General features: G+C 63.2%; 2 protein-coding genes across 2 annotated transcripts; one reads left to right on the top strand and one right to left on the bottom strand.

Annotated features, from left to right (window-relative positions):
- Window positions 1-29: 29 nt before the first annotated feature.
- Window positions 30-2,876, bottom strand: CIAO1 (cytosolic iron-sulfur assembly component 1). Its single transcript, XM_075723992.1, has 7 exons — window positions 2,738-2,876; window positions 1,399-1,547; window positions 1,214-1,325; window positions 981-1,069; window positions 579-780; window positions 377-464; window positions 30-286 (listed from the first exon to the last, which is right to left on the bottom strand). Exons 1-7 carry the CDS (start codon window positions 2,874-2,876, stop codon window positions 43-45), a joined length of 1,023 nt encoding a protein of 340 aa, XP_075580107.1. The 3' UTR covers window positions 30-42.
- A 132-nt stretch (window positions 2,877-3,008) lies between these two features.
- Window positions 3,009-8,503, top strand: TMEM127 (transmembrane protein 127). Its single transcript, XM_075723993.1, has 3 exons — window positions 3,009-3,273; window positions 5,389-5,553; window positions 6,315-8,503. The coding sequence occupies exons 1-3, from the start codon at window positions 3,024-3,026 to the stop codon at window positions 6,620-6,622; spliced, it is 723 nt and encodes a 240-aa protein (XP_075580108.1). The 5' UTR covers window positions 3,009-3,023; the 3' UTR covers window positions 6,623-8,503.
- Window positions 8,504-9,440: the final 937 nt, after the last annotated feature.

The raw sequence follows: 9,440 nt of genomic DNA, 5'->3' as shown, positions 1-9,440 counted from the left end.
CCCGCTGCTGGGTCAGGGGGACACGCAAAAGGATCGAACCTCTCAGCAAACTTCGGGGCGATGGTATTTCCAGAAAGCGATCTCGCCGTCGTCGCTGCAGGAGGCCAGCAAACCCGGCTCCTTCGGGTTCCAGGCCACGCAGTTGACGTCCTGCGAGTGTGCCCGGGGAACGTGAGCGGCCAGGCTGAAGGCGGGCTGCTGCGGGTCGGAGGACGCCGCGCTCTCCTCAAAGACCCGGATGGCGTCATCGCCGCAGGCTGTCGCCAGCGCCCCGGTGAGGTGGCACCTAGAGCGGGGAGGGCGGCGGGCGCGTCAACCACGCCGTCGCTGGGAGAAAACGGGAGCCGGGTGGCTCTGCCGCCGCCACGCCACTCACCACGCCACGTCGTAGATGGTCCTGGTGTGGTAGCCAGAGAGGTTGCAGACGCATTTCCAGGTCGGGTCGGTGCCGCTGCAGGCCACCCCTGCAAGGCAAGAGGATAACCTCCTCTCCCTGCCTGCTTTTTTCCCCTGCCCGCTCTTTTCCTCAGCAGGTCACAAGCAATTCCGAGCCCCGCGACACGCGCCGAGAGCCTCACCTTCCTCGTTGCCCGGCTTGTACCGGCGCCAGATGCGCACCGTCTTGTCGTCGCTGCAGGAAGCCAAGCGCTCGCCGCTGCCGTCGAAGGCCACGCTCCACACGGTCGACTCGTGGCCCTCCAGCGTGGCGCAGCACACCCAGTCGTCCTCCTCTTCGTGGTACAGCTTCACCGTGTCGTCGTAGCTGGCCGAGGCCAGGAGCTGAGGGAAGGCAGAGGAATCAACCGGGCGCCAGGCAGCTGCCTGCACCTGGGAAGCTGCCCCTCGCCCGCGGTTCGAGTTTGGAGCCAGAACGGGACCAGGTTGCCGCTCTCCAGACGCGTTCCCAGCGCTGGGGTAGGATCTGGCATGGAAAAAAAAAACCCACTGCGTCCCCCTCCGCTGCCCGGCCCGGTTCTCACCTCCTGGTTGGGGTGCCAAACCACGTGCTTGACGTCCTGCGTGTGGGAGTTGAGGACGCTGACGCACTCGTACTCCTCCTCCTCATCCACTGCAGGGAGAAAGCTGGTACGGTGAGAAGAGGGGGTGCCGGCAGCGGGGTGGGGGGGGGCTTCAGCCACGTCCCCGCTCCAGGCCACCCACCGTCCCCGCTTCTAGCCCGGGGTGGGGGCTGCTCCCCCCGCTCCCCCCTCACCTTCCCAAACCCAGACGCTCTTGTCGCGGCTGCAGGTAGCGAGCAGGGTGCCGGAGGGAGCCCAGGCCACCGATTTCACCTCGTTTTCGTGCCCCTCCAGCGTGGTGACGCACTGGGGAGGGAGAGGAGTGGGGAGGAGCGGGGGGCACGGGGCGGGGGGCACGGGGCGGGGGGTGGGCTCTCACCTCAAAACTGTCCTCTCGCCTCTTCCAGATGCAGGTGGTGGCGTCGAAGCTGGCGGAGGCCAGGTAGGAGCCGCAGGGCGACCAGGCCACCCTGCGCACCGTGCGCTGGTGCCCCTCGCCCAGCACCGCCCGGCAGGACCAGCCCGTGCCTGGGGGCAATGGGGGGGCAGCTGGGGGGAGCCCCCGCCCCTCGCCCCGCCCCTCGCCCCGCCCCTCGCCCCGCCCCTCGCCCCGCCCCTCCTGTAAGAGGCCCCTCCCACTGCCCCATCCTCATAGCACCTCTAGCCCTGCCCCCTCACCCTCTAGCCCTGCCCCCTCACCATAGCCCCTCCCATGCTGCCCCTCTAGCCCCGCCCCTCACCCCAGCCCCGCCCCCATTCCCTCTAGCCCTGCCCCCCCACCAACCCTCACCACAGCCCCGCCCCCTCACCCCAGCCCCTCCCTCATTCCCCTCCAGCCCCCCCCTCACTGCAGCCCCTCCCTCACAGGCCTTCTAGCCCCACCCCCTCACCAGAGCCCCGCCCCTTCACCGCAGCCCTGCCCTCATCACCCCTCTAGCCCCGCCCCCTCACCCCAGGCCTCTCTCATTGCTCCTGTAGCCCCGCCCCCTCACCACAGCCCCGCCCTCATCTCCCCTCTAGCCCTGCCCCTCACCCAACTCCGCCCTCATCTCCTCTAGCCCCGCCCCCTCACCACGGCCCCGCCCCTCACCACAGCCCAGCCCTCATCTCCCCTCTAGCCCTGCCCCCTCACCCCAGCCCCGCCCTCATTGCCCTCTGGCCCCGCCCCTTCCCCTCTAGCCCCGCCCTCATTGCCCCAGCCCCGCCCCCTCACCACAGCCCTTCCCCACGCTGCTCCTCTAGCCCCGCCCCCTCACCACGACCCCGCCCCTATGGCCCTGCCCCCTCACCAGAGCCCCTCCCATGCTGCCCCTAGCTCCGCCCCCTTGCCACGGCCCCGCCCCTTGCCCCTATGGCCCCGTCCCCTCACCAGAGCCCCTCCCACGCTGTCCCTCTAGCCCTGCCCCCTCACCACGGCCCCTCCCACGCTGCCCCTCTGGCCCCGCCCCTCACCACGGCCCCGCCCCTTGCCCCTATGGCCCCGTCCCCTCACCAGAGCCCCTCCGACGCTGCCCCTCTGGCCCCGCCCCTGCTGCCCCTCTAGCCCCGCCCCCTCACCAGAGCCCCCCGCTGCCCCTCTAGCCCTGCCCCCTCACCACGGCCCCTCCCACGCTGCCCCACTAGCCCCGCCCCTCACCACGGCCCCGCCCCTTGTCCCTATGGCCCCGCCCCCTCACCAGAGCCCCGCCCCTTCCCCTGTGGCCCCGCCCCCCGCGCACCTTCCCGCCCCCAGAGGCGGACCAGGCGGTCCCCGCCGCAGGAGGCCAGGAGGCCGCCGCCGGGGCTCCAGGCCAGGAACCAGCAGCGGGAGTCGGGGTGCGCCGGTACGCGGCACAGCAGCTCCAACGCCTCCTTCATGGCGACGTTTCCCGGCGACGCCCGGGTGACGTCAGCGCGCCGGAAGCGGAAGCGGCGCCGAGCGGAAGCGGGGCGGTGGCGGAGGGCCCCGGCTGTCGGTGGGCCCGGCTGTGGGAGGGCCCCGGCTGTCGGAGGGCCCGCAGCGCCATGTACGCCCCGGGCGGGCCGGGGCTGCCCGGCGGGCGGCGGCGGCGGGGCGGGGGAGCGGCGGGCAGCGGCCTGCCCAAACAACCGGAGCGCAGCCTGGCCTCGGCGCTGCCCGGCGCTCTCTCCATCACGGCGCTCTGCACGGCGCTGGCCGAGCCCGCCTGGCTCCGCATCCACGGCGGCACCTGCGCCCGGCAGGAGCTGGGCGTCGCCGATGTCCTGGGCTACGTCGACCCCGAGCTGCTCCGAGGTGAGGCCGGGACCGCGGCCCCGCTCCGTGGGGGAGATGGGACGAGAGGAGATGGGCTCAGGCCGCATCAGGGGAGGTTTAGAGTGGATGTCGGGAGACATTTCTGTACGGAAAGGGCTGTCAAGCGTTGGAACAGGCTGCCCAGAGACGTGGGGGAGTCCCCAGCCCTGGAGGGGTTCAAAAAACGGGCAGAGGTGGCACTTGGGGCCATGGTTCAGTGGGCATGGGGGTGTTGGGTTGACAGCTGGACTGATGATCTTAGAGCTCCTTCCCAACCTCAGTGATTCTACGATTCTATTCTGATTCTATGGTGTAGGGTGCTGGGTGGGGGGTGGTGCCCATGGGGTGCTGGGCTGTGGGGTTGGGTGATGTCGAGAGGAAATGGGCTCAAGCTGCACCGGGAGAGGTTTACATTGGGTATTGGGAGAAATTTTCTCACAGAAAGGGCTGTCAAGTACTGGACCAGGCTGCCCAGAGAGGTGGGGGAGTCCCCATCCCTGGAGGAGTTCAAAAAACGGGCAGAGGTGGCACTTGGGGACATGGTTTAGTGGGCATGGTGGGGTTGGGCTGATGATCTTAGAGCTCCTTTCCAACCTTAGTAATTCCCAGTTTTTACTTTCATTGTAAATAATCCAGCCCCCAAACCAGGAAACATGGAATTGCTGCTCTCCCCTTAACTGGTTTAGTGGTGGACTTGGTGGTGTCAGGTCAATGGTTGGGCTGGGTGATCTTAAAGGGCTTTTCCAACCTCAACAATTCCATGATTCCGTGTGTCCCCCCCGGGTCCAGTGTGCGCAGCAGGGGGGGTGCAGCCTGCTCCCTGATGACTTTGGGCCTCGCCTGGGCCCCCACCACTGCCCCGAGCACCTCCGGGCCCCAGCCCCCCGCCTGCCCCCCTTCATAAAGCTCATTATTAAGGTTCTTGCTTTCCAGCGTCACCAAAATGAGGTGGTTTGCCCCCGTTTCAGCACCCAAACCGTTCAGGGCTCAGCCCTGCCGCCCGGCCATACAAATTCAGCTCCGAATATCAGCAACAGACCTGTGGGTGCCCTTATCAGCGGCGAAAGGGGCCTCGCCCCATGGGCTGAGCAGCCACGGTGCGATTAAATCAGCCAAGAAAGAAGCACCAAAACATCGTCCCTGGCTGATTTTTTTGATCTAACAGGCAGCTGAATCCCTACAGCGGGATTTGTGCGTCCTCGGGGTTTGTGGGTTTTTTTGTTTGGATTTTTTTTTTTTTTTTAAACAAGTTAAAACAAGAAGCTGACGTGGGTCACGCTTTCAAACTCTTCCAGTTTTGGTGGCAAAACGGGGTGGGTGGCGGCATTAACGCCCTTAACACCCTTTTTTTCCCTGCTTTCTGTTGCCTTCATCCCGACGGCCGTGGACACGAGTGGACCCCCCTACCCCGGCACGGGCGCCGTCAGAGCCACGCGCCCGCCACTCGTTTCCAGCTGCGTCGCGCCGGCGTGTTTATCGGTGCTTTTTATTGTGACATTAAAACCAACGCCTGGCTTGATTGATTAAAATCTCCCGTGGTTCTCACAGCGGGGAGGTGACCGGGGCCCCTTCCCCTCCTTCCTTTCCCCGCCGCCTCGCTGGAGGGAAGCTGGCAGCGTGACTTTGAACTTCCAGATACTCCCAGGGCCGGTTACGGACGGGCAGAGTCCGTGTACGCTTGAATTTGGGTGGAGCAGCGTGGAATCTCCCTCGCCACAGGGTGACGTCCTCCTCGGGACGTGGCATTAATTAAAAAGACTTTCGAGTAACACCCCCAGCTTCGCTTTAAATAAGGAACCCGCGCGACCTGCTTTCTTATCTCGGCTGCTTTGGCGCGTCGGAGGCGTTTAATCAGTTTTAATTTCTATTGCATTAATAGTTTGTGAAGCAAAACACACGACTGGGCTAACCGCTGCCGCGTAAAGGAGGTTCATTTTCTAGAGCCTAACTCAAAGCACCCTGCTCCGCTTTCTGTTGAGAGCCGCGTTTTTAAACCTCAAAGGAAAACACCGGGCGGGATGGGAGCCGGTTGCTCTGCCTGGGGCGTGATTTGGGTGGAAAAAAAAAAAGGAGTTTTCTGGTGCTCAGCAGCTGCCTCTCTTCTTCACCTTGCAGATTACTGCATGAACCCGCAGACGGTCCTGCTGCTCCGGGTCATCGCCGCCTTCTGCTTCCTGGGAATCATCTGCAGCCTCTCGGCTTTCCTCTTGGACGTCTTCGGCCCCAAGCACCCGGCGTTAAAGATCACTCGCCGCTACGCTTTCGCTCACATCCTCACAGGTAAGTCCCTGCCGGTGGGGATGTGGTTTCCACCACGCTGCAGGAAAGCCCTGGCTTTCTTTTTTCCGTCCCCTACCCTCAAGGCGATGGGGAAAAAAAGCCCTCGAAGGCTTTTGCCAGCCGTCAGTTCGGAGCTGCGGCGCCCATCCTACCCGCAGAGCTTCCCCTTTGCGGCATTTCAGGTCTGAAGGGCGACAGCAGCCTCAGGCAGCTAAAATTGGAGTTAAATTTTTTGGGGAAGAGGTCAAAGAGGAACTTGAAGCGTCTACTAACACGTCGTATTTCTCAAAGAGATCCCGTAGCGCCTTTCTGAGGAAGAAGGTCATCTCTTCTGACTCATGAGGTCAAAGGAGCTTTAATATCCCTTATCCCCGGCCGAATTACCCGTGTCAGACCTGAGCGGCTCAGGCCAACCCGAGCTGTCAGCCTGCCCCAAACACCGAGCGCCAGTTTGTCCCTGCCGCTCCTTTTAGCTCGCAAATAAAACCCCTTCCTGAAGCGTTCGGTTTTGGTCTGTGTTGCTGGCTGCCCTGCTCGGCGGGCTTCGTTCCCGGCCTGTGATCCTCCACCACGTTTTCCCCTTTTTTCGGGACAGATTTTGGGCATTCGCCACCACCTTTTACTGTAGGCTCTCCCGCTCTGCATGCTTAAACCGCCGGCAAGCATGGCTTGGCGTCCCTTCACTGGATCGGCCGTGAAATGAGTTTGCCGATTGATTTTTTTTGCTGGCTGCTCAGCGTCTCCCCCGGTCTCTCTCTCAGTCCTGCAGTGTGCCACTGTCATCGGATTCTGCTACTGGGCCTCAGAGCTGATCCTCGCCCAACAGCAGCAGCACAAAAAATACCACGGTTCCCAAGTCTACGTCACCTTCGCCGTCAGCTTCTACCTGGTGGCGGGCGCCGGGGGAGCCTCCATCCTCGCCACCGCCGCCAACCTGCTGCGTCACTACCCCACCGAGGAAGAGGAGCAAGCCCTGGAGCTCCTGTCCGAGATGGAGGAGAACGAACCTTACCCGGCCGAGTACGAAGTCATCAACCAATTCCAGCCGCCGCCGGCATACACCCCGTGACGGCGCCGGCACCGGGATGCGGTCGTGGCTTTCTCCCATCCCTCCAAACTTCACTTCCTCGGCACCTCCTTCGCTCTTCTGATCCCTCCCGTGCAGAGGAAAGAACTTTTCGGGTCAGATGACCGGCGTTTTCATCCTATCCCTTATTTTATTCACTCCGTGGCGTGATTTTTAACACTGCGCCGGCTCGGCCGGCCGAAACGACGACGGCGTCGCCCTCCCTCCACCCCGCACGGCTTCTCCCCGGCTGGAGGGGCGCTGGGATCCGTCGGAGATCTCGTCCCCGCCCCGCGCCGGGAAGGAGAGGGAAATTGCGCTGGATTCCCAGCTCGGCACGCCAGGAACTCGCTCCCTCCTCCGCCGCGGCGTGCCGTACACCCAGAGAAAGGTGTGACTCACGCGTACGTGTATATATTTATATATATATATAGGGGAAGCGCTCGCCGCGGCGCGCCGGTGGGAGAGGAACGGCTCCTTAGAGCGGCCGTACGGCAGGAGGAAGGTAGAGCAAAGCCCTCAACGCTCTGTCTGATCCTCTTTTCTGACTGGCGCTGACCACGTGAGCATTTTGCACTTTATTTCAGGCTCGGGGGGAAGACGGTGACAGTTTCAGGGATGGCTGCCGGGAACTGTCACCGCTGGAAAAACCCCGAGCGAGTTTTGCGAGTGCGTGGCGCGGGCTGATTTCAGAGCGGCTCGTCTGATGGCGGCGGTGATTTTGGGAGAGCTCCATCCCGCCCTCACCGCGGCGTCCAGCTCCCGTTGGCGTCTCACCAAGCAAATCTCGGGGGTTTTTTAGCCAAGATGCAGCCAGACTTCGGTACAACGACAGCTCCCGGGAAGCGGGTTGAGCCTGCGCTGGAAAACTGGCGTCTCTGCCTGTAGCTTTTATGCAAATCCCCGACCTCCGCACCGATCTGACTCTCCTGCTTTTTGCCCTCGCTTTTAATCTCGGTGTTTTTCTGTCCTGCTCTTAGTTTTATTACCCCATCCCTTCTGCGAGCCCCGAGACGCGCCAGACCTCGAGGAACGAACGCTTCCCCGGCCGGTGCTGGAGAGCCGAGGAAAAGCCGCTCCGGCACGTCCAGACCTGCAGCCAAACCTGGCCGAGGTAGCCAGCAGGGAACAGGGCAATGTTTTTTGGAGCTGTTCAAAGCAAACAGGAAAAAACCACGCAGGGCTGCATCGACGCAAGCGCCACAGCCCCAAAAAACTCGAGGCTGGCTCCACGGAGGGGTACGGTGGTTTAGGGAAGGAGTTTTAGGTTCTAGGCTCCCAGTGATCCCTTTAATGCTTTTATTACCTATTTTCTTGCTGCCGGTTGTCTTGCCCAGCTCGTCCCTTTTTTCCCCGCCCTGCACCCGCAGCAGCACTGGCTATGCAAGAGCTTCGGCCGCTCCCCGGGGCTCAGGCTGTGGCATGAAATTCGAAAACTCAGCCTGGGCTGGGCACCGCCTGCGCCCTGCAAGGCTGGAAGGAGGAAAATCGGCCCCGTAAAACCCTCGGGGGTTTCGACGAAGGGCAGGGAGATGCCCGTGGGTTCAGGGTGAACACCGCGTTTTGGAGGGGGGTTTAGCGGCCCCGGGGCGGCTCCTCTTCCCCCTCCATCCCGCCTCCGGGTCCTCGGCCAAAGAAAATGTCCCGCCAGCTCTTCCCCGGCATCGGGCTGGTGCGGCGATCCGGCTGGAAAACAGTTGGGGTTCCCCCGCACCGGTGATTTATATGCAAGAGAGGGGCTTGAGTGTAAATACTCTGTGCATAAACACTGGATTTCTGTAAAAAAAAACAAAAACCAAACCCCAAGAAGAGGCAAATGCCGCCGTTTCCCTTCCCCAATCTGCGGAGCTCGCTGGAGTCCAGCCGGGCGCGGGTGCCGCGGGGTTTGGGGCTCCCCCCCCGCCCTGCTCCCGTGGAAATAAATGGGGTGCAAAGAGCCGTGTGTGGGAGCTTGCGCTTTGTTCTGGAAAAGGGGGGGCCCCCTCCTCGCGCTCTGCCCTGCACCCCAAGAAACCCCCCCCGGCCGTGTCGCCCACTGCCCTGCGCCCCGATACACACCCCTGCCTGCCCCCCAAATAAACACCCCTGCCCCACACCTGCAGCGCTGCACCCCAATATCCAGCCCTGCCTGCACCTGCTGCCCCCCAATAACAGGCCCTGCCTACACCCCAGTAAACACCCCTGCCCCACACCTACAGTGCTGCACCCCACTGCCCCCCAATAACTGGCCCTGCCTGCACCCACTGCTCTGCACCCCAATATGCAGCCCTGCCTGCACCCCATTGCCCTGCACCCTCTTACATCCCAATAACTGGGCCCTGCCTGCACTCCACTGCCCTGTACCCCAATAATTGGCCCTGCCTACACCCCAATAAACACCCCTGCCTGCACCCCACTGCCCTGCACCCCAGTAACCAGCCCTGCCTGCACCCACTGGCCCCCAATAACTGGTTCTGCCTGCACCCCACTGCCCTGTACCCCAATAATCGGCCCTGCCTACACCCCAATAAACACCCCTGCCTGCACCCCATTGCCCTGCACCCTGTTGCACCCCAATAACCGGCCCTGCCTGCACTGGCTGCCCCCCAATAACCATCCCTGCCTGCACCCGCTGGCCCCCAATATCCGGCCCTGCCTGCACCCACTGGCCCCCAATAACCAGCTCTGCCCCCACCCCACTGCCTTGCACCCCAATAACCAGACCTGCCTACACCCCAATAACTGGCCCTGCCTGCACCCCACTGCTCTGCACCCCATTGCCCTGCGCCCTGTTACATCCCAATAACTGGGCCCTGCCTGCACCCCACTGCCCTACACCCCA

Source organism: Pelecanus crispus, chromosome 21 (assembly GCF_030463565.1).
Source record: "Pelecanus crispus isolate bPelCri1 chromosome 21, bPelCri1.pri, whole genome shotgun sequence".
Lineage (NCBI taxonomy): Eukaryota > Metazoa > Chordata > Aves > Pelecaniformes > Pelecanidae > Pelecanus > Pelecanus crispus.
Note: the sequence above shows the minus strand (reverse complement) of the source record. Positions and strands in the feature narration are given on the sequence as shown.

Excerpts from the sequence above, each read along its gene's own strand:
- CIAO1 (XM_075723992.1), bottom strand. The coding sequence starts at position 2,876 with ATGAAGGAGGCGTTGGAGCTGCTGTGCCGCGTACCGGCGCACCCCGAC. Across the intron at positions 1,548-2,737 it reads CCGCCTCTGGGGGCGGGAAG|GCACGGGCTGGTCCTGCCGG; the intron begins GTGCGCGGGGGG and ends CATTGCCCCCAG. Across the intron at positions 781-980 it reads TTTGGCACCCCAACCAGGAG|CTCCTGGCCTCGGCCAGCTA; the intron begins GTGAGAACCGGG and ends GCCTTCCCTCAG.
- TMEM127 (XM_075723993.1), top strand. The coding sequence starts at position 3,024 with ATGTACGCCCCGGGCGGGCCGGGGCTGCCCGGCGGGCGGCGGCGGCGG. Across the intron at positions 3,274-5,388 it reads CGACCCCGAGCTGCTCCGAG|ATTACTGCATGAACCCGCAG; the intron begins GTGAGGCCGGGA and ends TTCACCTTGCAG. Across the intron at positions 5,554-6,314 it reads TTTCGCTCACATCCTCACAG|TCCTGCAGTGTGCCACTGTC; the intron begins GTAAGTCCCTGC and ends TCTCTCTCTCAG.